Source organism: Vidua macroura, chromosome 4 (assembly GCF_024509145.1).
Source record: "Vidua macroura isolate BioBank_ID:100142 chromosome 4, ASM2450914v1, whole genome shotgun sequence".
NCBI lineage: Eukaryota > Metazoa > Chordata > Aves > Passeriformes > Viduidae > Vidua > Vidua macroura.
The window spans coordinates 29875526-29902499 of NC_071574.1; the positions used below are offsets into that span (position 1 = coordinate 29875526).

Sequence of the window (26974 nt, forward strand, 5' to 3'; positions counted from 1 at the left end):
CTACCAAATCCATGCAGCAGCAGGACTCACTCTGCCAGCTGTGCTGGCCCAGAAGTGTTGCCACAGACACCTCCTGTCCTAAGTGCCAAGCCATGCACCTTCCCAGCATCCTGGTGTCACTCTGGCATTCCTCCATATTCATATGGCTGGTGTGGGCAGCCCTTTCCACTGTCACAAAACAGACTTCAGTCTCAGTCTCAGGTTTGCAATAGGTTTGACCCAGCATTTGACTGCAGGGAACCATACTGTATCCCTTTTAAATTACCACTGGGCTCCAAAAGAGCACCTGTCTCTTGCCTTCCGCTCACTGTCAAGTGTCATGTTGAGGAACAGGATTGCTTTTAGCTGCTCATTTGCAACAACACAACCTCCTTGCACTGTGCCAGAATAACCATTTGTGCAGCCACTCAGAAAACCACTTAGGCAAATTAATCCTGTTGGAAAAAACAGTATTCTAGGAAGAAAAAAAACCCCATGGTTTCAAATTACTACTCTGACCTAGTTCATTACATGGCTAAAAAAATGGTGATTCCAGCAAAGTTCAAGGGATGAGAAAATGACAGAAGACAGGGAACTGGGGGGAGGCACAAAAAACAACCATCTTATACCGACTGTTGATTCTGACATGCAGCTGTCAAAAAATAAATTGCTTTGAGGACCCTGAGAAACTGTGCATATTTCCAAAGAGAATCTGGTAAGGGGAATGATTTTCTCACTTGGCTTTAAATAGACAGCAAATTATTCCCCATAACACAAGCTGGTTGTGCCAAATCAAGCATCTTTCTAATACCACACAAACAAGTTGATGAGTCTTCTGTGCTGCCAGTGGGAAAAGAGATTATCTAAACACATAATGGAGTTAAACACACAGGAGCCTTAGTAAAATAGAACCAGAAAACAAATGCAACAGGATCTTATGTAGCAATGTATACAAATTGTATGTATACATACAACCACTTTAACGAAGTTGGCAGGAAATATCCCTGTGCGATTCCCACATTTTCCTCTGTACCACTCAGTATCAATTTTCTCCAAAAGACAAACAGTGTCTCCAGAATGAAGGTCCAAGTCATCAGCATGCTCTGTAAGACAACATCATTTCAGTTAACAGTACTTGTCACACTCACTGATTTTCTCTAAGTAAAACCTTAATACAAATACCACAGACAAAACCAGAGTCAGTTTTTAAAAAGTCTTAATTTTACCTGATAAATCAATTAGCTTTACCTGAAAGACTGATCCATCTACAGCTAAACCCACTGATTTGAACAACTCTATGTGCAGACCTTGCAGACTGAGCTTCCACACCATTTTTAAGCTCTAATTTCTAAGAAAATTTCCATTTGAAAGTGTTGGAGTAAAACATGCTTCCAGAATATCCACATTCACTTACCTGCAGGAAAATCATGCAGGACTACAGCATGAGGTGCACTTGTGTCAGGTACTTTTGGAGGGTGGTTTGAATCCTGACAACAACAAATAAATCCAAGTAGTTTATAAATCATGGAAGATACTAACAGATTCTCTGTTATGTACTCCTGAATTAATTTTCTGGCTTTGGACACAGAGCTGTTCTGGTATTGCAGAAGGAAATGGTTATTGGTCACACAACTATGGGTCTGAATTCTGTATGCCTTTTGCCAGTGTGAACAAGAATACATTTCACCAAAATCTTCTTCTGAGCCAGTGAAAGGAAGGGAAGGCATGCAAGTTTTCCAAGTGTAGAAAGAGCCTCAGCTATCTCTGTGGGCCAGAAATCTGTAGCACTGATAGCAACACTCATTGCAAGAGCTGTGGACAGATTTTGCACTGGTGCTTGGTACTTTGTGCCACCAGTCACTCTTCCTTGCTCGAGAGAACACCCAACCCAACTCTTCCCCAGCACACTCAGCAGAGACAGCACATATGCTGTCACATTCCAAGAGGAGCAAGGAAACCACTATACCTTTGCTTACACTAAGGTAACACTGAGGGGAGATGACAGTTTTGTTGTGGCATCTTTCATAAAGAGAAATTTTATTCAAAATGCTGAGCCACCTTCTCTGTCCCACCCACCAGGAATTTTTAGGCTGTACTGATGACAATGATGTGTGAATTACATATGAAGTAATTCACTGTGTACAAAAAAAAAAAAACCCAAAACCAACAAAACAAAAAACCAAAAACACCAACAAAAAAACCCCAATGTAGACAAAGATAAGACCTGAGTTACAACAGACAACAACATACTGCACAGAAATCTATTTCAGCTATGTAGGCTTCTGACAATAGTCAAAAAGGCTGCTCATTGCTCTCATTTCCAGTAGCTATTTAATATTAATAGGGTCATGCCCTAAAACCACATCAGGATCTGTAGAAGCAGAGAAGAAATTACTGTCAAATCTGTTATGTCACAGCCAATTTGCTGATGTATCATGTACAGCACTTCATAAAGTACTGGCTTATCTTTTGTTCAATTCTCAGATATTCAGCCAAGGGAGTGATTATTTTCCTATGAGATGGAGGAACTTTACTGGTTTCCTCTCCCTTTTGGCACTCCAAATAATTACTCTTGTTCTGTTCCATAAGCTGAATGTCCCTGTGCTATGAGGCAAATCATCATTATTGGGTTTTGTTTTGGCAGTTGTTTTGTTTTGATTACAGAAACAAGGATTTAATAAATCGCTATTACATGTCTCAGTGTAACCTCTGAAGACTAAAACATTTGATACTTTACTGCAACAGGAGCCTTGTTCATTGAATATTTAAGCCAGCAGGGAAAAAACATCTTACCTTACAGGACAGTTCTCCAGTGTTCCTGGGAAGACAATCTTCCTTGGCAACATCATGAGGCACAGGCAGCTTGAAGAGAAACAGAGGCAAATGGAAAAGTTTTTTTCACTTCTAAGCACCTCAAATTTTCACTTCAAGTGATAATAGTCAAATGATTTAACTATTTAAACCACCCACTGCATGTAATTAGGAGTCCAGTGGAAGAGGACAGGTTTCTTTGGAAGGCATTCAGAACAGACTGCTGCTGATATGAACTGCCACTCTGAGAAACTTAGGTGGTGTCACCGCCTTTGAAAGTGTCTTAGACACCTAACTGATATCACACCATACACTACAAGATATTCAGAAGACACTCTGATGCAGAAACATATTCATTTGTCATGGAGGGCACTAGAAAAACACCCTGGGAGGAAATTTCCATTGACAGTAACACTTCGGGGCAGGGAATTACTACTGATCTTCTACAGAAAAAAGTCTCATACACAAAACTCGAAATGAGTGAAAGATCAAAAAGGTGGCAACTGAAAGTTTCCACTTCATGGTGATGGAATGTTGATGCTGTTCATGCTATGGCTGTGTGGCTGCTTTTTTGACAACAGCACTGGTTCAAGCAGCCACCCGCTCTATCACTGACCAGTTTCAAGTTTTTGGGGAAAGACCTTCTTTGTTTTTATTTGCAGTGTTGATCCATTTGTATTTAAAATTCCCTAATAACACATACAATACCAAAACCATTTTTATAATGAAAAGGAATGACATCAATAGGATGAAAATGTAAGATTTGCAATGTTACATTCCTCACTTTTTGCAAGCTTGATTAAATAAGGTCAACTACTTTATAAGTTCCAAAGCTTCCCCAATTTCCCGAAGCATCTTGATATGTATGGGTGAACCAATATACAAATGCAATTATTCAGCATAATTTTACTGAAAGAGAATTCAGAACCAGCGACTGAAAAAATAACCCCCAAGCCCCAAGAGCTATGCATTAAAGATAATATAATTACATATATACACAAAAATATACCACACAGATCTATACTTTACATGTATTTATTACTTTCTCCAGTATTGCCTTACTATTTATCTACTAGCATTTTCTAGGGAAGATTATGCTGATAGATGCACTTTGAAAGCCACATAATAGTAAAGCCACATAATAGTAAAAACCTACTAAAGTAGGTTACTATTATGTGGCTTTCAAAGTGCATCTATCTAACCTACTAAAGTAGGTTACTACTATACCTTTTTCTCTGCTATTTTAACCCATGCTGTTTTATAAAAACAATGTACTCAGATAGAATATCTCAACTCTCACCATGTATTTATTGTAGAGAGGATGACCAGGTTTAGGTCTAGGAGGTAATGCTGGATCTGGATTTTTAAAGACTGCACTTTTTGCTCTCTTGGGTCCCAACCTGAACTTGTTTTTTTTATCAGAAGCGGTGTCAGAACTAGATCGCGAAAGAACATCCTTCTGGGAGGAGGTCTTGGCTGCAGAGAATTTCGGTGGAGGTGGCCTTCCAGGAACACTTTTAGGTGGGGGAGGTCGAGCAGGTATAATTTTTCCATCCACAGGCCTAAAACATTTTGCAAAACATTAGAAAAACATGCATATTAATAAGCCTACCACCTCATCCTAGATACAGAGTGTGCAGTAAGGAAACAAGATTTTTGATGACCTGGGCTGTACAGTGTGTAGTGTCTGAAGCTTTCCAGGAATACACGAACTCTTCAGATACTGACTGGGACCAGATGATCAAGTCCTTAGACAGATCCTTTGACTACATATTTCGAAGTCTGCTCACCAACAGCCTGCCAGCTTTCTGGGGAGCCCACTAAATAAGAAGGATTTGTTTCTGCAATCCAGCTCTAGAAAGAGCTTTCTTTGTAGCTGCTACAGGATGAAGTTCTGCCATTGGAGAGCTTTTGTGAATGCTGGTCTTCAGGAATGAACCTAGTTCATTCCTTGGGATGTTACTTACCTAAAGTGACTCTGATGAAACTCATGACATATCACACCACTTTGCACATTGCCATCAATAGCAGAATTTATCACTTTTTATGCAACAGATGTCTACCACAGAAAGAAAACACTGATGAAAACACTCAAATTCTCTGGCAATGCTAGAGGTCCTGCAATCCTATTAGCGGATGAGCAGTTTAGAAACCAAAATCAGAGACTAGCAAGTGATAGTAGTAATATCTACTAGCAATTAATATTACTAGTAATATTCCAAAATGACAGTATCATTTAATTGTTATTGTGATATCTTCAACCAGTTACTGCAAGTTTCTGCTACAACTGTTTTTTTGTTTCATAGAACGTAATTCAGCATATTTGCTCACGTACAATCCTCATGGGTCTACAAAAATTATCAACCCCAACAAGTGTGCATTGGTGGATCTTTGAAGTATAATTCTAACACATTTTGTGAGTGTCACCCATCGCTTGAGAAGGTACTAGTGGCTCTCCTAATGCTCCTGATAAGAGTTCTCTGTTACTATTTAAGTATGGAACAATTTTTAAATGTCAAAAATTCCACTTCTCTTCATTATCCATCTCTCCCTTTTCTTGGCCCCATCTTAAACTAAGCATTTTTAATATTGACAAAGGGGATATTCCAAGTTAAACTACTTTAAATCTGTAAACAGACCAACCCACACATTTTTAAAACAACTTAACTAAACATGAAGACCCTAACAAGCAATTCAGTGAATTATTACTGCTTACTTAAAAAAAATAAATTAAAAATCCATTTGAGCAGAAGAGTGAAAGGACAAAATATTTACTGCAGTTCCAGAGCCCCTCATAAGAATCAGGAATGTTATGCTAAACGTGAATGTGGGAAAGGAACAAGCCAGTAATGAGGTGTTTCCTTGTGGCACATCCACGTTCTTTCATGTTAGTTATTACTTACTATTATTATTGATAGACTCATTTCAATAACAGAAAGATTCTCTCGTCCTAACACAACAGAGCAAACTCTCGTGTTTAAACTCAGAGATTTAGAATGCAAACACTGATATACCCACAGCGGGCTGGCTATTCAATGCCAGATCTCCATCCACTGTGTCTCTGGCATTGATGGACATGAATTAAAGGCTGGTCCAGCAACTTTTGCCCTTGCAGACATTCTTTCCTTTTGGTTCACAAGAATAAAAAACTCCAAGGTTATCCATTGATCCTGCACCTGCATTTTAGGTCCAAAGTGTATAGACTAGCCAGTGCTTCTGGGAGGCTGCTGGCCGAGCATCTGCCCTTTTCAGGGTGGCATCATCTGCCACCTCCATTCCTTCAGCACCCAAATCCCACCACAAGTGCAAGTGCTGTGGGTGAAAAGGTTAAAGATTCAGAAAGGAATGACTGTCAGCAGCCACTGTACATTAGCTGAAAAGTCAAACAGCTGCTCTCCTATAATCTCCTTGCTCATACCATACTGTACAAACAAGTATTAAACAGCTACCAACTTGGTCCTGCCTATTTATTAGTGAGAAGAGTGCCCAGCCAAGACTATTGAGCTATGGCTGGAGTCAGTAGTGTCTACACTGAGACTAACTATGTAAATTAATTTAGAAACACCAATTGTTAGGGCTTTTGGAGAACCACACTCACCTTGGGGGTAGTAGAGGTTCTAGCTGAGGCACTCCAGCCTGTTCTGAGTGATCCAACTCCTACAACCATTCAAAAGAAAAAAGACATTTCTTTAAGCCTAAGGAAAATAAAAAATCTTGTTTAAATGACATAATTCTTGTATTAAATTACATCCTATGGACATGAAAAAGAAGAGTTTCTGGAGGTCTGGGAGTAAAGTAGTAAGAATTATGGTGTGATGCTGCAATTTTAAAGTGTTTTTGAACGTGGAGGAAAATATGAAGGGCAGATAACCTGATTTACCACCTGAAACACAGCTTCAGTTGCACATTAAGTATGACCCAGCCCCTTCTTTCCTACTACATGGCAGTAAAGCCTTAAGAGCCAATTCCAGGAGAGTCATACAAATGTACAATTACATTGCCCACAGGAATTTGTATTATCAACTTTGATTTATTCCATGCAAGGAACACTTTGAACAGGTTTAAAGCAGAAAACATGACATTAATGTAACTCACACAGGACAGCTTCTCTTGCAAACAACATTAGCTCTCATTAAAGAAGGCATCAAAATATGTTTGCTAGAGATCTAACAGACAAATCCCTGTGAATCTTGCTTTGGCAGATGAAGGCATCACTCCTCCCAGCTGCCCATGCTGGCCCTGCAAGAGATTACCCCCGTACAGCAGTCGGAGAGGAGGACATGTGCCATGTCTGAAGGGCTTGGACCACAGTGATGGATTAACAAGTGACCATCCTTACTGCCTCCTGCTGCTCATTTTCATCCCAGTGCCAGAAGGTTCTGCCAGCTCTGTGGAACAAGCACAGCTGCTTCTGGAACAGCATCAGAAATCAGAGTGCTGAATCTGGGTTCAAAAGAACCCTTTCTGACCCAGTACTTATAGATAGGTCTGAACAGTCTGGTTCACTTAATTAGGTGCTTGAATGTGCTTGAAACTCAAACAATTTCTGTGATTTTTCTCATCTAGAAAACACCCAGATATATTTTGACAAAATCTGACCCTTGATTGAGTCCCCAAATTAATGCTCTGATTAAATGACCCTATTAGAAAGAAAACAACCTGCCACTTTCAGATGAGGATGTTATCCTCATATCAAAAATTTTCCTCTTCTGTGTGAAAAGGAAGAAATCTGTGCCATCTGCTGCTTATGGTCAACAATTTTTGCTGTTGCTGTTTAATCACTTCCACTGACAAACAATACTAGTTTTAGAAGCACAGCTCTTGCCTTTCCAAAGATAGGATTTCAATGTTCCAGTGGATTCAATACAATCTTTTTAAAAAAAACATCCTCTGAAGCGTATACATGCCTGTCACAATAACCTGGATGACACTGTAAAAGTTTGGAGTTCTACTGCATAAAATGTCATTTAATGTCCTGTTTCATAAATTATTCCTTTCAGCATTATCCAGAAAAGGTGGAACCTCTCTGAACAGTCTTTTCAATGATGACATTTTAATATCCTTTATCTTAATTGCAGAGGTAGCTACAAAGGCATTTGTTGGCAGCATCCATCTAGTAAGGGCTTTTAATTTGATTTGATCTTTTACTGCCTGTGGCCTTCACAAGATTCTCTGCCATTTTTGTCACCAGAAAACTCAGTATTTTTAAATTTTACTGTCATTTTCTAGTTTATTTTAATTCTGTTTTGAAAATCTGTGTCAAATGTCATTTAACTACAACACCATCCATTACTATGTACATGCCTCAGAGCAAGGAGCAGAGCCTTACTTCCCAAAATAGGTGGTTCGACTCAGCAGAAACAATTAGAAGGAAAGAGCTGGAAAAAAAGCAAGCCTCATTCTTCTACAGAAAAGTTCCCTCTGCCTGCACATTAGCACAGACACCAAGAGAAGTTGTGTGCACAAAGGTAAAAAAATACATTTCTAAAGCACAACACTGACAACGTTTCACCATGTAAATCCCACCGGACTTTGAGCCACTTTGCAATGCTTTTGCACTCAGTTATAGAATATTGTGATTCCAGATGATGAATACAGAAAATTGAAGATAGATGTGATCAAAGTTTAGTAAAATCACCACAGACTTTTTCAAAACTGGCAGCAGTCTAAATTACCTAATTAATTAGAGAACAGAATTAAAAGAAAAAAGCCTTATATTTTTGAGTAGTTGTTTTCATCTTCTGGTCCTTCAAACAACTTACTTTACAAATGCTTGAGGATCACAAGAGATCTTTTAACCAAAGCAGACAAAGCTGTAATACAAGAAAACAGTTCTAACTTACCCCTTTTTTCACTAGGTCACCACTGCTAGGTTTTCCCACTGTGATACTGGATGTGTTCCCAATAGGCTTTTCAGCAGGAAGTGGCGGAGGGCTATGTGGGTTGTCATTTAAAGCTGTAAAAAAACAAAGAAAATCCCAAATTAAAGTCTAATTAATACCCTCCTCACATGGATCAACAACAGGTAAAGGAATCTACTTTTGTTTGGAGCATTTTTTGTGTGAATGCAACTTCCTTCGTCAAAGCTGGAGCAGCCAAAGGGAAGAACCACTTAAAGAGTAGTGAAGGGAAAAGGAACAGGAGGGGAACATTTTAACTCTGAGGTTCAATTCAGAAGTACTTCCCACCCTGCATAATGAATCTTCACTTTATTCTAAGGACACCAGCAAGTAATTTCAGAATTCCAAGGTTTCAGCTGCAATATTTGGTGATATAATATTAGATGAGTAGAAGAGTTTCTACTCCTTGGAATGTCAGATTCATTACTGGATACCCTGAAACGCCATCACCACATTTCTAAACTGGCTCACTTTTTTCTTCAGCTGTCAGCTCCTGGAATATCCTTCAGGCTGGAAAACAGCTGAGGGTTATTTCAAGCAACCCTGAAAGATCAGGAGACTTTGATGGAAGAATCTCCAGAAAGGTAAAGGCAAGAAAATAAATTATTGCCTGCTACAAATTCAGGATGACATAAAACAGAGATGGAAGTTCCCAGGTAGTCTTTAAGGAGAAAAACAAGTTTAGGACACAGAAGAGGAAACATTACAGATCTTACTAGGGAAGAGTGATGATGTCCTCATGCTCAATAAAGAACAGAAAACCCTTCTAAATATATGACATTTGCTTTCAATGTCTCCACCGTTGAAACCTGGGAAGCACTTGGACAGGTTTTACCAGCATGTTTACCATTTTGTCTTTATATATTGGAACCATGTCATCTATTTTACCATCTGTTTGTATATCAAGAAAATTAATTTCTTACAAAGAACTACACACACTTAAGCTCCTCTGACTTCCAGCTGAACTTGGAGTTACATAAAAATATGTGTCGACAGCCTGGACATTAATAGACTGAAACAGTTGCTCATTTCATGAAAATTACTCTCAACAAATAAACAACACATAGAAAGGAGCAGTGTTGTTTATTTTCAACATCTTTGTGGCATTACTATTATGTAAAACACTGCTGTGATGTTTAAAAATTGATCAGTTCAATTCTTAGGAGAAGCTCACAGTTACTGTGTTGGCAGTGACCAGGCATGGGGAAAAAAAGTTCATCACTTTTCTAAGGTACTGCAATGGATGAAACATAAAACCAATATCTGGCAGTAATTCCAAAAGAAATTGTTTTAAATCGTGTCTTACTGATAAAAAAGCATAAAATATTTATTTACCAATTCAAATCTTGCTATAAACACAGATGGCCTAATTTCCTCTCCCTTACTCTTTTTAAAGTCAGAATTAAAGGAACTAGAGGAACAAAAAAAAAAATCCCCAAGAACTCGAAGTCAGGTGTTATTTTCAGTGATTTCTAAGTGTAATAACTGAAGTGGAATTTTAATGCTTTCTTTGTAACCACATCTCAACAAAAATGCTAGTCCTAATTGAAAACTTCACTGGAGCTCAAATTCTTAAGCAGTTCTGTCCCTTTTTTGGTAGTGCTGGATGGGCTGTTTTTGGGGGGGGGTTAAAAATTGGTATTAATTTGTTTTGTTTGTTTATTGGGGCTTTTCAGTCTTTCCTGGTTCCTCACAGAATTTATCTCCTCAATAAACAAGAGGGCAAAAGACTCCCCTGTACTGAGATGATGTAGCCCCTTTACAATGTAAATCCTACTATATCCATTTATACTTTGGCCCAGTTGTACTGTTCTCCTCTTTTAACAGGTTACATTTCTGCAGCAGCTCCTATATGACAAAAGGCTACTCTGATATCTTGGAATATGCTTCTGTTCCTCCCAATCCCATTAATCTTCCAACCACTGCTTCCCATAAGGCAGGCAGTCCATCACAACCTCCTGCTGTTTGTAGCCAAGTACAGGACCGGCAGTCCTTTGTGGAAATTGCAATTACCACTAGAGAGCAGCAAGAGCCCAGTAACCTACAAGTTCAAAAGGGAATCCATCTCATAAAAAAAAAAAAAAAAAGGGAAAAGAAAAAAAAAAGTCAGGTAGTTGGTTGGCTTTTTGTTTAATTTTATTTTTTAATTGTAATTAAAATTTCCTTTATAGAGAAGAATAATGTCATAGTTTCTTTATAGTAGTCCATAAACATATTCTTCCAATTGAAAAAAACCTTTTAATCAGAAAACTAATTTCATCTGTATTAACAGAAAGACTTCTGCTTTATCTTCAGTCTTCTCTGCATTTTTAATAATTTCCACTGCATTTCTCACATATGCAGGGGAAAAGAAAACCAAGTATTTTAACAGTGGGTTGGTGATGGGGGGGATGGGAAATGAGTGAAACTCCTAGGAGAAATACCACCTGACCATACAGTTACTACAAGTTGACTATACACCTACTAAATGTGGCAAAACATGATTTTGAAACATGAGTTTAAAGAGCTATCTTTTGACATTTTCCCCTAAGCTCTGAGGATCAAAGATAAAGCCAAACAGAATTCTGCAAGTATGTACTTCAGCATACAGAGACCAACACAAAGAGCTTGTGGCTCATTGATAAATTTCCACTTTGAGACGCTGTCAGTGTCATTTGTAAAGCTGTAAAGGATTAGAGGTGGCAGGCTTTAGGAACACAGTAACTCAGAAAACTATAGTCAAAACCCTGACATAAAACTGAACACATAAGGGTTTTGCATCCCAGTTCCCACATGCCTTTTTTATTCCCTCAAACTGCTACCTAAACATTCTTGCTTAAACGGCCACAGATTTCAAAACTAGCAAGGATCAAGGGAACTTCTTGATTTAAACGATGAAAACTATGCAAAATATCCCAACCAAGTTGTATTTGAAGGAAAGTTTAATGCAGCAATGTTTTTCTTTGGATAAGGAAGCTTGGGAGCAGCACTAAACCTCAGCTAAGGTCAGCACCAAAGTCAGGATGGCCAAAGGTTCAGCTCCAGAATATGGTTTAGCAGACAAAACAAGCTTGCTGCTGCTGCAAGGGTCTCCTCCAAGTTTTCCTTTCCAGCCTTTAGATCTGCCCGTTACATACAGTTTCACCTCTGATATATATTGGCTCCATCAGGTTTGAGAGACATCAAACTCAAGGGAGGGAGCCCAGTGAGGCAGCTGGGCAGCAGGGAGATTGGAACATGACACTCATCTACCTCTCCCTCCCACCACAGCTCTTAGGCTGGGCTCCTCTGATTTGTCAAACCATACCTTTGGCAGCTGATTATTAGCTACTAAACAGCAAATCAGTTAAGCCCCAATTGAAATGGTTTTCTAACACATTTCTCAGACATTTGGGAGAAGAACTTACACTTCCCGGGTTTAGCTGGGATTCGGATTACAGTGGGTTTCCGAGCTAAAGCTGGTTGAGCTGTCTGTTCCTTGGCAGGTTCATTTTTGGTAAGGAACTGAAACGGATCTAGAAGGAGGAAGAAAACCCAACATTTTTAATACTTATTTGCTGAACACAAATCTTACCAAATACTGCTTCCATTATTAAGGATATTTATATTTCTCACCCAATACAGTAATAAAAATGATAGATCAGGCTGATGCAACAACCATACCCAGCTCTTTGTAAGTAACAGGTCTTCTTTGTACACCTGCTTTCATAGTTTACTTAACATAAATATGCTCCAGATACCTTCTGGGATTATATGAGCCACTGAACAAGAGGAACTGCATTGCTTGGTAATAGGGACCTGAAATCAGAATGGCTTTAGGAAAAGGTACAAAGCACTTGATCTAATGCACTGACATTCTATGAACACATTCACTGAAAAGTTTTAATCAATACAATCTTGTCAAAGCTAAACAATCAGCACTGCAGCAGATAAAATACCTACAGAAACACACAAAAAATTAAATACTACTGAGTACAAAATATCCTTGCTGTAGAACAACTAATTCTTTTAAAGATTCTGCATAATTTTATTGGTTATAAACCTAGTGACATGGAGGGAACTGGTTCACACCAAGGTCTGGGAGTTGTGCCTGAGCTCTGCTCCTGCCTATATCACTCATTCCTCTACAAGCCTGCCCAAGCATTCCATTGGTAAGACAGGAGCAATGTTTCCCATGCTTCATTACCTTAAACACTGGTCTCTTATTAACAGGCATGGGAATATAGGCGCATGTAGAAGGCAGCTGTAAAAATACTAGCACATAAATAAAGACCAAATTAATGTGTTCTTTCTCAAGTCCACTTTCATGTCAAAGAGCAATACTTCTTTCTTCTTAACAACTGCTACTTCTTTGTCTGACATTATCAAATTCTGCAGTAAAATGGCAATGCTTAACAGTATCATAAAAGTGTACAGTAGAAACTGGAGAAGGACTCTGGGTGATAAATCTGACACATATTCATAGCCACAACAACCGAGTCTGATCTCCTCTGCTGGCCTTTTCAGATGTGTAGCTCAATGAGATGTTATTTATGGAGTGTCATAGTCCAAGAGAAGAAATACGCAGGGCATCTCTTTGAATTCCTCATTACTTTAATAAAAGCATACCCTTTCCCAACACTACTGCCACACTTCCTGACAAAGCTGGAAAAATCTGTGTTTGATAAAATTTTATTTTCAACACTTAGAAAAAAATGTTATGTCCCATGAAGTAATGATTTCCTACGGATGATTTTGAACAATCCAATCCAAGCAATTCACGATCTGTGCCTGGCAATTCACGTAAGATTTTAGAAAGTCCAGAAATGCAGTATTTATTTATGAACAACCTCATGCCCTCCCACATGCGCATGACTCAGCGGCCACAGCTCCCCCTTACCAGTGCATCTGCCATCAGCCCCCTCTGGCAGTGCCCTCAGCTCCTGCTGCCAGCGTGCAGCTGTCACAACAGCAGGGACAACATGCCAGAGGGCCCATGCATGGCTCACCCTGCTCAGATGTCCACCTCCCACCAGCCCTTGCTTAAGGCTTTCTTCACAGGCAGATCCATCCTGTACGGGTGTGCTGTGTGGATTTATGCCATGGCCCCTCTTAAAGCCAACCTGCCTACAGGTTCCCCAGAAACCCACCTGGCTACCTTCAGATCACATTTTAATCAGGAATCAAGCAAATCAATTCCGTTAGGCTGCTTGTACAACAGCAGGGAGTGTACACTTCAGGTACAAAGGATCATGGCAGGTCAGCAATTTGTCTACAGATAAAGGTATACAGGCTACAGTTAAAAAACCTCTGTTACCATCTAGACAAAAGATGGCTCCATCACATTGTGCCCAAAGATTTCTACTGCATCTGGAAATTAGGTACAGGCAACCCACAATGCTTTAGAATGTACGGGTGAAATAATATTTTGTTTAAGTAATGGATTAGCACATGAGGGTAGAGGGTTTAGGTCTCTCCAGTGAAAGCTGCATTGCAGCAAGAGTTTTTGTAGAGGACTTGAAAACACTTCTACACTAGTGGGGTAGAAGCATTCTGGAAGTACAGTCATTACTAGAATCAAAATCCCATCATTGGAGAAAGCTTCTAATATTATTTTACTCTTTTATACCTCCATCTGCTAGCTACACTGCTAACACTTCAATTGCATTAAAAAACCCTGAAGATTTATCAAACCCTAACTTTTTTGCTGGTGTTTAGAGTGACTTTAAGTGCAGCTGAAAAAAAAAGAAAACCCTGAAACTGGGCTATGTTCTCTCTTTTAGTTATCTGGCAACTACATCAGACTTGAGGAGTGACCCTGGTGAGGCAGCAAGGCCTCAGAGCTGCATTTGCCTATAGGGAAGCTGGAGACACAGGATGAGCAGAGGAAAGGTGAGCAGGACTAAGTCATGGGCTCCTTGACACAGCATGACCATAAGGAACACTCTGGCATGCAGAGCATCTCTCAGGGTAAGGTTCTGCAAAGGTGAAGGAAGTTCTGCACGAAAAATGAGGAAACAATTTTCCAAAGCCTCCATCTTATGAAAATATAGACACTGAGAGACCTAGTGGAAATGCTCTAAATATCCCAAACAATCACAGTTCTGTAGTCTTGTAAATTTGAAGAAGATTTAAAATTGTAAAAAATTGCTGTTTGTCAGCTGTTAATCACTGCTATGCATAGAAAGTTTTCTTGACCATTCAGCAGTTGGCAGAGGTCTCTACATCAATACATCTGACAATTTTTAAGTCTCAGAAAAGCAATTTCTAAGGCTGAGAAAACCATTTGATGAACATTAGTTTTCCACTCATTATCTTATGTTCAATTATACTGTTGTCACCTCATAATTAGTTTAAAACTCATTACCTTGTTTGTGTTATTCCATTCTCCAGTGCTGGGCTTGCAGCAGAAATTGGCTGAGAAAATAACTGTGCTGCTTTGTGCAATGGGACTGACAACATATCAATTTTTTATGTTGTTTAACAACAATTGGGCATAATTTGAGCATAATTCATGGAGGTGTGAAAACAGAATTGTTAATGTACTCATTTAAAGCTTCTCAGCTCAAGGAAATTAATCTGCAAATAATTTTTCATAAGACATATCAACAGACTTCTATTGATTTTTTTATTAAAGTTTTGCAACGATGCTTAAAATCTGTGGCTTACTTAGTCTCATTTTTCTAGAGCTTCTGTTTCAAGGGTTATGTGAGAACATATATTACCATGCTTGTTGTCAGGAAAGACAAATGCAAGCTGTGTCTTCAAATAAACTATACATAATCTCCTTTCTTTAAACAGTTTTGGAGAAACAACCTTTTACCCCCCACCCCACACTGACATACACCACCCTTGTTTAAAATTAAAAATGAGGTTACAGAAGAAGCAGTAGGTTTTGCCCATGCAAGAAGGACAGATGGGCATCTTCCTGAAATATTTACCAGCAGTCTTTAAGTAAGAGGTAGTAAGATGGTAATAGATACCTAAGCATCAGTAAGGGGAATCTCCAAACAAATAGTAGGTGGAAGGCTAAAAGCCCACATGGTACTATCTGTTGTGAAGATGCTCAGTCCTGCAAGAAGCACTCAATACACATGAGAACAATGGAGTACAAAGGTGTGGATGCTGATATTACACTTGTCACTACAGAAGTATGCAACTGTGTCTATTTTCCAGGTTTAATTTAAAAACCTTAATCAGCTGCTAAAGACAAAACCCCCACATTCCCTTCACACAGAACAGTATTGTCACCAGAGTCTTCCAGGAACAGAGAACAGGAACAGATTTCATCAACAAATGGTTTTATTAAAACCCAGCCCCGTGAAAGCACTCTGGTGTTTATAGAAGCACAATCAGCCCATACGTGGGGGAAGATTCTCAACAACAGGCCCCTCCTAGTAATATAGGCAGAGAGTCAATGGAAACCTGACAGGTAACACCTCAAAAGATGGGGCTCATGCTCAAAAAACACTGTGAAATGCCACAATCAAAAGTTGGATTGGATCAAAAGTCAGACATTATAAATCTCAACCTATTTACAACAATAAAGAGATGTATTAGACAGGTATGGAATTTAAATTCCAGCATCAGTGATTTTACCAAGCTGCTTTCCACAGTATTTTTCATCAAGAAAATTAACAGTTCACTGTTTTCAGAAATGGATTTCTGACACAGAGAGAATAATATGGACTATACCACCTTTCACAAAATATGCAATTTGCAGCTCCCTCTGCACAGAACATTGTCACAATCTGGCAATAACTGTAACTTTTAAGAGACTGGAAAATTTAAAAAAAAAAAAAAAAAAAAAAAAGAGACAATGGGATGCATGCATTTGGGAGGAGACTTAGTACTGCTTCAGACTTAAAACTGGAGGAGAGGCAAGCAAATTTGCTTTGCAGAAAGAGCCTAGCCATCAGTGTGACAAAAGTGCACAAAGACGAAGAACTATATAGAGTTTTGTATTCTCTGTAAAGTATAGACAAAATTTGCCAAGAGATGCCACTGAAGATTTGACTTAAATGTACCTGCTGAAAATGCAAGCTGTCCCTAACTGAGCAATGAAATCCCATCCATGTAGTCAGAAAGCTGGAGAGCAGATAAAATAAAATCCACTACTAGAATAGCAAAACTTCTTGGACTTTTGTAACACTTAATGGCAATAAAAGCATTCATGGGGTAGAAAATGACACACATACTACTTGTACATATAGAGAGATATAGATGAACCTTCTGTGAGCATTTTCTCTCTGGAAGTGGGGGAAGGGAATGCCCACCCTTTGCACCTGTGTGTATTTAAAAGCATAACCATTTGTACATTGTTCACCTGTACTAGTAAAGGTGTTGGAAATTACACTGCCTTTGGCACAAAAATACTGTGCATACCATGATGAGCTATTATGGGAGAGTTTGGAGGTTCCTCCTCTATCACGGGTCTAGTTTGCTAGTTGAAGTAAGACTAGGATAGTTCAGATTGCAAGAGCTTTCAGGAGGTCTCTGATCAAACCTCCTGCCCAGAACAGGTCAGCTGTGAGGGCATGTTGCTAGAAATTGGTTGTGTAACCTAGTTTGACTTCAAAAATTAGACACCGGAGGGTATTTGGACATACAGTGGGTGACCAAGAAAATATACACCCAAATTGCCCTGAAGATTGAGAAACACAGCCTTGTCCATTCTTGCCAGGTGAATGAATGATTTAAGTGCCCCAAAACAGGCTTTCCAAAGCAGGTAATGGAAAGCAGTTGGACATACAAAATCTTTTTTTTTAAATTGAAAATGTGAAGGACAAGGTAATTTATAATGTTGTTTAAAATACCTAACCTACTCTCTTGCAAGAATCTCACATGCTTTCAGGAAAAAAAGGGTTTTTTTAATAAACATTTTCTTTTAAATAAGCATTCTGTTGTTCTTTGACAAACTTTGTGAAGAAAGGATATCTGCATTTTAAATATTGTAAAATAAACAGATTTAATTATCAGAGAAGACAGATCTTATTAAGAACATTATTACTTGTGTGTTCACAGCATCTATAGACATGGAACTCAAACCAAATTAATTTGCATTTGACAACCTAAAGAGCTACTCATCTATTATGTAGCTATGATTTAAAAACCTTATTTGTTTCCTGAGCCTTCTCCTGTGCCAACTTTCAAGGTCCTTGAAGGCTCCAATTTATATCCACTAAGCAAGCACCTGTAGTGACTGAAGAGTTAATGGATGCTTGTTATCACTTTTCCTGGAGACTATCAACCTTGCAGCACAACCTACAGGACACAGCACAGCCCCCAGTCTCCAACAGCAGCATGTCCTCAGGTAAAACTGTTTTTACAGGGTTTTATGCCAAAGAGCAGATTAAAATGGATGAGACAGCTCATTCTTTTCTGGGGTGATAATTTGTCAGTAAGTAAAAAGGGAGACAGGTGTTGTAAAAATAACCACAATAAGAGTCATCAGAAACACTGCTGAACCTTAGAAACATTGCATTATTTTGATGATATGTCTGGACTAATAGACCAGTTAGAAGTATTTCCTTTTTTTTTTTCTTTTCCATCCTGAGGAAACAATTAAAATCAAGCAGCTGGGCAATATCTTCATAGCAGACAAATCTGGAGTTACTCAAGCAGCAGTTTTTCTGAATTGTCTATAATGTCACACAAATGCCACCATTCATGCCACAAGAAGCAACAATACATATAAATGAATAGCAGCATTGCTTTAGTTGGATATTTTTTCTCAGCAGAGACAGAAATTAACCTTTACATTACGATAAAGTAGTTAGACAGATAAGACAATTAAGAAATGCAGTAGTCTCACTACTGTTGGACCTGAACGTAATGAAGATATCAAAATGAGAGCTGTCTCCTGCTGGCAAGGTAAGGCACTCTCTGAACTACTTTTCAAAGCATCTGGTTTAAATTGAATTCTGCTATGTCAGGCACAGAGCAATCAGTGAATTATATGCTGTTCTAGAGAGAAGGAAGAGGAGAGAAGAGCTCCCCACATGTGAAAAGGAATAAAAACATTGCAGCAATATACCGCCTCCAAGCAATATCACCTCTGAGTTTTAATTTAAATGGGTGCTGTAAAGGCACCATAACCTGATCTTCTTTGTCCAAAACATATATTCTCATAACTTTTAGCAAGCAGGCACACTACATGCTTTGACCTAGCAACTAATACAAGTTACAGGTAAAATCATAGTCTTCTGAAGCTGTGAAATTTACACAGTTAAACTTGCACTAGGATTTAATTTTCAAGCCTTTGTAAAAATGGATAAGTGAGAATTGAGCCCACCTGATAGATTACCAAAACTTTTAACCACCAGGAACTGCACAAGTTCCTGTTATCAGCCATAAAAGAAATGCAGAAGTAACCCAGATGATCCAAAAATACCACAAATGTCATCAAAGCATTAGAACCAAAAGGCGTAGTGTCCCAAACAGATGCCTTCACGTTCTAAATGACTGACTTAAATAGAAGTAATTTCATTAGGACACAAATGGCTTTGAACATTAGCCTTTGAGTCCACAAGTATGGCACTTACAACTGTTTCGGCTGATGACAAAGCAGTTCTACAGATTTGTCATTCCTGACTTCTCCCTCCTAGCACTTCCCTTGGGCCAACATCATGAGTTGGCTGCAAGACTCTGTCACAATTCTCCTCTGGATTTTGAAGCTTCCAAAGCTCCCACAGACTTTAACTCTCTGAGTGGATGCTGAAAGCTTTAAAAGAAATCTCAGTATCCAGAGTCTCTATTTGCACCAGAATGATTCCCCTCTTCATACAGGTTGGACAAGGATAAAATTATTGATGTTTGGATAAATTCACTCAACTAACAGCTGAGCTGCTGCAGATGCTGTCAAACACTGATAAAACTCACAGGATTGCTTGAGGTAAACTTGAATCATTCAGCTAGTTTTGGTAGTTGAACTACTAGTTAAACACTGACATTTAGACAGGTGAAACTAAAGTGGTTTGTTGCCAACAGTGTTGATCTTAGCACATACACAGTATTGAAATATCTTTCACTTACTGTGGAGGTGGTAGCCTTCTGTTAGAGGAAGCTGATGCCTTACATCAGTCAACTAAACTGCTGTGGAGACTCTGAACTTTGTTTTGCCTGTTTCACCTTTTCATTCATATGCTCACTTCAACTTCTGCCTTCTGTGCCCTCCTCATCATCCACTGAACACCTCCCCTTCCTCCTTTCACAGCAGGAGCCAGCAGCAACAGGGGTTGATCCCTGCAGTTCTGTTTACATTGGCCTAACACAGCTGTGCTGCTCCAGACAAAATGAAGCTCTGCTAACACTGCGATATGCAATGTAACGCTGCTCTCTGACAAACAAGATGTTGGTGCTTGGCTTCCAATGCCACTGCATAAAATCTTCTTCCTTTCCTAGGGTTGCCATAACAACAAGCAGAGCACTGTCATTTTGCTAAGTAATGACAATGACAAATATCTAAGAAATGCAAAGGTCTGGGGAACTGGGAGCAAGATTAGAGCTTCTCTTCCTGCCTTCACAAAACATTTTACCATGGATTCATCTTGCAAATCCCTAAGCCGTTCCTATGGGAACGTGAGAAATAGCTAGTGTTAGTGCTCTGTGTTGCCTCATTTTCAGAGAGCCAGTGTTCTTGTGGATGCTCTGTCAGGACACTGCAGAGTATTACTTACCAAGGGTACAGGATATGATCTTGAGCTCAGAAATGCCAGCAAAAATCTGGAATTAGTCCTAATTTTGCGGTGCAATAAAGTGGTAATGCTGCCATACCTTTTTCTCTTTAGTAGACAAGAAGGGATTGTAATGCAGATGACATTTTATTGAATTAATAAAATCATGGGCAGGTGACTTAAGAAGTCAGGAAACTATTCTATGAATAATTCCTCTGTTAACCACGAGGATGGAAAGCATTTTCTTCTTAATTAAATGAAGAATAACACCTAGGGCACTGACCAGAAAAAGTAAAACAACACTCATATCACTTCATCATGAAAGCTGTTTTTCTCAGGTGATTTTCCTCTGTGATCACTCAACCTCTGATTTAATGGAAGAATTAATGTTTTTTATTTTTTCTAGGTTGTGGGCAAGTCTGTCTTTTAGTGAACATAGCTAAAACATTATTTTCCTTTTTATGCATTTTCAAAATGTAAATATTCTCTTTTCTTGCCTACTACTTAGAACAGGTACGTTTTCCTTCTATTTGCTACCTCTATTAATCAAAATAAAATGACTGAAACTACAAAAGTTTTACCCTAAATATATTTTCCTCTAAAACCATCCACATTTACAGTGTCTACTCCATGATTCCAGTCTCCAGACACAATGATCATGCCTCTGTTCCCACCTAGACACCATCAGCCATACATTTCCTTGACGTAAGCAAGAAACACCTCTCCAGTCACCCTGTACTGCTGCCTCCTTTCAGTTTTGGTGACATTTTTGCCATGTTCCTGGAATCTGTCAGCCCAAGAAAGAATGGACTTGTATCCACATTGAAATAATCATCTCTCCTGCAGGATCTTTTGTTGCCTTATTTTCATTGCTTACATAAGCTCTCCTGAGAACTGTATGTCTGTACATACCAATCTTAACAATTTAAAACTTTAAGGCAACTTTCTACATCTGCCTTGGGGCTTTTATGACTACAGAGGAGAAACAACAAATTGGAACCTCATCTGACATATAATTCACGAACTGTGAAGAAATTACATTTGCTAACAATAATTAATATTGATTTACCGTGACAACTGAACAGCATCTACACCTCTCTTTTGTGAAAGTTAAGATGAAAAATGATGTGTGGTGGGTTAACCCTGGCTGGATGTCAGGTGCCCCCCAGAGCTACTCTATCACTCCACTCCTCCAAGGAACAGGGAGAGAAAATGTAACAAAATGCTCTTGGGTCAAGATAAGAGCAGGGAGAGATCACTCACCAGCTGCCATCATGGCAAAACAGATTTGACTTGGGGAAACATTACTTGACTTTATTACCAGTCAAATCAGAGAAGGGTAATGACAAATAAATCCAAATCTTAACAACACCTACTCCTACCCCTCCCTTCTTTCCAGTCTCAGCTCCACTTGCAATTTTCTCACCTCCTCCCTGAAGCAGCACAGGGGGATGAAAACAGGGGCTGTGGTCAGTTCATTACACATCTCTGTCACCCTGTCAGACATGGGGGAAGCTTCAGGCAGCTTGTCAGAAAAGCCACCCTGTAGTCCCCACCAATATCAAACTCTGCCCACACAAACCTAATAGATGAGGCTAACAAAAAAAAACATTGAAAGTCACAGTCACTTCCTTAAACGAGCATTTTGTATGACACACCTTCTGCTTTAAAACAGAACTCAACCTGGATTGCAATGGGGCTGGTGAACCAAACCAGACATATTGAATATTAAGAGAGCAAAACCTATTGCTATAAAATGTAATGACAGCCCAACACCCACTTGCATCTTAAACTACCTAAAAACAGCACTAAAAAAAGTTGACACCAAGTGTCTAACAGTATCAAACAAGGTTTATGAAAGGAATGTAGTTCTAGTAATTGATCAGTCCACATTAAATAATTACTTTCATTTATTAAAAAAACCCTGAGGCTGAAACTGTGTTACAACAACGCTGTCACATGACAAGACAAGACAGAAAGATAGGACAGAGAAAATAAGTAGGCATTGGTGAGATGGACAGACCACCCCAGTATATTTGATCATGAGTGTTCCTATATGCCACAAACACTACTCCTTCTTCAGATGACTAGGTTTCCACTACAGAACTTGAGGCACTCACATAAATTAGTCACATTAGATGGTGAGAGATACGCTGTCCCAAGTTCCCCAGAGAGAACTGTTACACATTCTGGAGGTGACATCTAACATATAAGATCAAGTCTTTTATCATTATTTAGTAATCACATAATATATCCAGCAGACAAGCTCTGAGATTTATATAATCTTGAAACCTCCAAAGTCTTAAAGTCCATGCAATTTCATAGTGATCTTGGCATAATAGAAAACCAAAAGTTTCTTACACACATCTACCTGTCTTGTTGGGGTTTATGTGTAACTCACACAGGATACAGCTGCAAAGAATAACCATAGTAACAGCTAAAAAAAAGTTTCTCCTTACCTGCTGCTGCTGCTTCAGAACCGATGCTATCTTTAACTACACAGGCTGGATTTAGGGGCAAAACATCATCATCAAAACTAATCAGATCTCCTTCCACATCTAGTTTATTTTGCAAAGCAGGTGCTGTGGAGTTGGCTGCAGGGGACAATTCCCCCAGAGACTTTAAAATCTTGTCTTGGGCAGATACAGAAGGCCGTGGAGGAGCAGCAACTGGTTTTAGTGAGGCTAAAGAAAGGCCAGGATTTTCTGAGTAACAAGACTTTTTAGGAACAAGAGGCCTTGGAGCAGGAACAGGAAATCTCTTTTGTCCATCGCTGTTTTCTGCAACTGATCCACTCCTTGCATCAAGAAAATCACTACTGCTACTTTTAACAAGGCTAGGTTTTGGCTTCTTTGGCAGTTCAGGTTTGCTTACAACACTGCTCCCAGCTATTTCAGACTGAGGCTGCAATTCCTTGGAAGGTGTTGATTTGCTTTCAGTCCATGCATCCCACTCTTCTGAAACTCTGCCTACCCCTGGCTTTGGAGCAATCACTGGCTTCTTTGTAGTAACAGATCTTGGAACAAATGAACGAGGGGCAATTTCTGGCTTTTTTGATAATCCTGAGATATCATTAGTGCCTTGGGATTCAAAAACTTTGATCCTTGAAACAATACTATTTTGGCTCCTTTCTGTACTCATGCTGTCCATCACCAAGTGATTGTCTAGTAAGCTGTCTTCATCTAGAAGAGGTGACTGCTGAATTGGAGGTTGCTGCTGGTTTGCATTAGGCTGGTTCACTTCTTCTCCACTGTCTATCTTACTTTCAGTACTTTTGACCACAGGTCTGAGATTGCTTCTTGATCTTGGCTTTGGCACAGGACATATCACAGCATTGGGATTTTCTTGGCACCTCTGAGCTTCAGGATTTTCAAAGACTATTAAAGGATTCTCATTTTCTGCAGGAGACTTACTCAGAAGAGTTGCAGGAGGCCTAGGAGGTTTAAGAGGACTCTGCCCTGCTAACAGAAAAGAAAAGGTTTTACTTCTCTGTTCCAGAAAATTTAACTTGTGTTATTTTTTGACTGCTATCAGGATGGTAAACATGATGGCTTTCATTGAGAACTCTACTAGTGCTTGTAAAAATACAGTTCTGTTCCTAAAAAGATGAATGGAAAAATATACAAACTTTAGGAATAAGCTGAAGATTGCTGAAATACATGGTATCTACAAGCTGAGTTAGAAAGCTCCTGCTAACCTGCAGTATTAAGAGGCATGCAAACAAAATCCAGACCAAAGAAGAGCACAGTAGCTTCCCCAACTTGGTTAGCACACTTTTCAGTCTAAATGTATGAAGTGCTGCTATTTTGATATCTGAGCTTCTATGGCCCCAAAGTTCTGACTGGCATTTTGGCTGAATTGAACAAAACTTTCAAGATTTAATGATACTCTGAATGCAATAGTAGCTTTGCAGAAGAAAGGATTTTTACAGAAATTTACAGTAGTAATAATTCACAGAAATTTAACTGTTACTCATATTAAATGCTGCACAGACCAACAATAAAGTGCATCTTCAGAAGACAGAGTAAGGTTTTCATCACAGAGAAATCCAAAACAGCCTCACCTCGACAGCCTGCAGATTCCCAGTGTGTAGGCACACTAGTTTTTACATTACTTCCTGGCAAATGATTGATTAGTTCCTCTGGAAAGTCAGTTTGTGTTGCAGAAGTAGTGGTATGTCTAGGAGCAGCAGCATTATTGTTATTTGTTGTATTTACTTGCACTTGATTGATTTCTTTTATCACTTGCTCATATGATGGCGGAAGCTACAAAATAGAGAGATAAATATTAAGGTACATCCAGATAGAATACTTAAAAAAAAATTGGCATATGAATTAAAAAATCCTAAATTAACATATACAGAGGAAAAGAACACTGGCATAGTCTTCCATTCAATGTGATGAAAGTCTGAGCAAGCAAAAACTGTTCCTGTCTAACCTAATGAGCTTTTTACCTTTGTAAATCAAACAATGCCTCATGTAAATTCAGGCTCACCTCAGCTGGAAGATGCTCATTTCTCCTCCACTGAGCATGAGATGAAGCAGAAGGGAATCCTAATCCTTGAGGAGTGACAGGACTTGCACCTGGAAACCAGGAGGATGGCCGGAGGGGTTCAGCAGCAACTATTGTAATTTCTGGACGCCTGGAATGAAGGCAAAGGGGAATGATTACCTAAAACATTTAGAAATACTTCTTTTAAAGTGTAACAGTCCAAGGTCTTCCTGGAATGGGAAGTAAAAATAGGGCTTTTTGATTTACCTAAAGGTGTTTTTCCATTATTTCAAAGCAACTTACCTGACCTTTCTAACAAACACTTAGGCTTACATTTAAAGCCCCTAATTAAATGCCTTAGCCAAAAAGTAGGTTTATTGGCTTCAGTGAAATAATTTAAATGCTTAAAGTACTTAAACACAAGTGTAACTCAATTAGATGGCAGAAGTCTTAGTCTTCACAGGGTAATGAGAACTAATCATGTGTTTGCCCGTAGCCAGCTACAATCTGAAAACAGCAGGGTAGTTAAAACTGCTTCTTGGCTAGATACCTAAAAACTTGTGTATCCTCAGACCCCAAGGGAAACCTTCCAGGGTGCTGAAGTGGGGCAAAGCAAGTCTCACAAGGCCTTTGGGACAGGGCCTATTTGCTTCCATCACGCAGGACTATAGAGACTTCCATGACAGTGAAGAACCCACAGGTAGCACCCCTGGTTTATCACTGTACCTGTTCTTTCAGAGCTTCAGCTGCAGGGATGGCCCGTGCTCCCAGGCCATGGTCCCTGCAGCACCACTGATCCATCCAGAATCTCACAAACCTTCCACTTTGAAGAGGGACTTTTGTGAGTAGATAAAGCATCTGCTTACAGAAGCTTCTGTCTGCTGACAGAAATATAGCTGCAGAAGCATAACTTCTAAAACTATTTTAAAAACAATTTAAAAAAAGAAGGGTACAGTTCCTTCACATCTAAAATAATGGCAGACTCAGTTCACCAGCCATCCAGGTTGGTGACCTCCTTTCTCAATACCCTTTGACAAACTGAAAGGAGGCTTGAAAGTGTGCTTATTTTCATTGTGAAGTGATCCCGTACATAGATGTCAGGAAAATAAAACAGTTCTGCAGAGGTTTGATGGTTGGTTGCATTCTCCTTTTGAGGACACATACAAAAGTTGATGAGAGAATTCCTCAAACTCTTAACCTATCATGCTTAAAAATCAAAGTATTTCTATTTTTTTCCAAGTCTACTCTAAACAAACTAAGAATAGAGACAAGGAAAAAAATAAACTAGAGGAGAAAGCCATACTGTGTAATACTGTAATACTGTAAAAGTAATACTGTGACACAATCTAACAACTTTTACAATAACAGCTAATTGCAATATAAATAAGAGCATCATACCTTCTATCCCTCTGTTGATCACTATGGCTAGAGGTCCGAGAAGCTATTTAAAGAAAAGAAACAAAAGTTTTGAAGAGGTTAAAATATACTGTCATAGCAATATGAGGATAATAGCAGAGCCCGTACCAATCCACTATCAATGAAATGCACAACATAGAGCATCTGATCCTAAATCCCAGATTTTAAGACTGGCCAAGGTTAAAAAAAAATATTTGTATTAAATATGAGAAGTTTTTAAAGTCTCTCTCTATGTCCAAGTTACCACCAAGAGAGATGGTCGTTTCCCCTGTCTTCTTCATTTCCACACCTTCCTATATTCTGCATTGTGGGGACACAAGAGTTGAAACTTCTTTTCCTTTCATTAAAATGATAGCATGGATTAAACTAAAAGAAGTGTTAAACATCTCAGGCTTTTCCTGTTGATGGATAATTTCTTAGATGTACTCTTCAATCTTACTTAATGTTTCTGTTTTATAGAAGAGAAAGGTACTAAGGCACAGAACCTAAAAAGATATTTCACTCTCCTGCATGTAAAAAGAAAATATTAAATGTTCCCAGCTATGTATTTGCTAAATTTTAAATCATTTGTGGATTAAGAGTCAGAAACTTTTTTTTCAAACCATGTGTTTTAAGTTACATAAAATAAGCAAATCCCGACCCCTGAATTTTTCTGGTTTTGCCATATTTACATTCAAATATTTTTTTTCCAATGGCCACATTGCATTTTCATTTGGATTTCTTTAGAGAGAAAAACAAATTATC

General features: G+C 38.9%; 1 protein-coding gene across 5 annotated transcripts in view; it reads right to left on the reverse strand.

Moving 5' to 3' along the window:
- Window positions 1-26974, reverse strand: part of SH3D19 (SH3 domain containing 19) — an 81553-nt gene that overhangs the window by 8768 nt on the left and 45811 nt on the right. For 3 of the 5 annotated variants that reach the window (XM_053976199.1, XM_053976194.1, XM_053976198.1), the window contains exons 4-14: window positions 26213-26255; window positions 24818-24965; window positions 24387-24588; window positions 22783-23784; window positions 12077-12184; window positions 8634-8746; window positions 6389-6447; window positions 4091-4352; window positions 2773-2841; window positions 1394-1466; window positions 952-1082 (exon numbers count right to left, since the gene is read on the reverse strand). In XM_053976199.1, coding sequence (XP_053832174.1) covers window positions 952-1082; window positions 1394-1466; window positions 2773-2841; window positions 4091-4352; window positions 6389-6447; window positions 8634-8746; window positions 12077-12184; window positions 22783-23784; window positions 24387-24588; window positions 24818-24965; window positions 26213-26255 — 2210 coding nt within the window. The remainder of the gene's footprint in view (window positions 1-951; window positions 1083-1393; window positions 1467-2772; window positions 2842-4090; window positions 4353-6388; window positions 6448-8633; window positions 8747-12076; window positions 12185-22782; window positions 23785-24386; window positions 24589-24817; window positions 24966-26212; window positions 26256-26974) is intronic. The other 2 variants (XM_053976196.1, XM_053976197.1) reach the window with 2 other exon arrangements.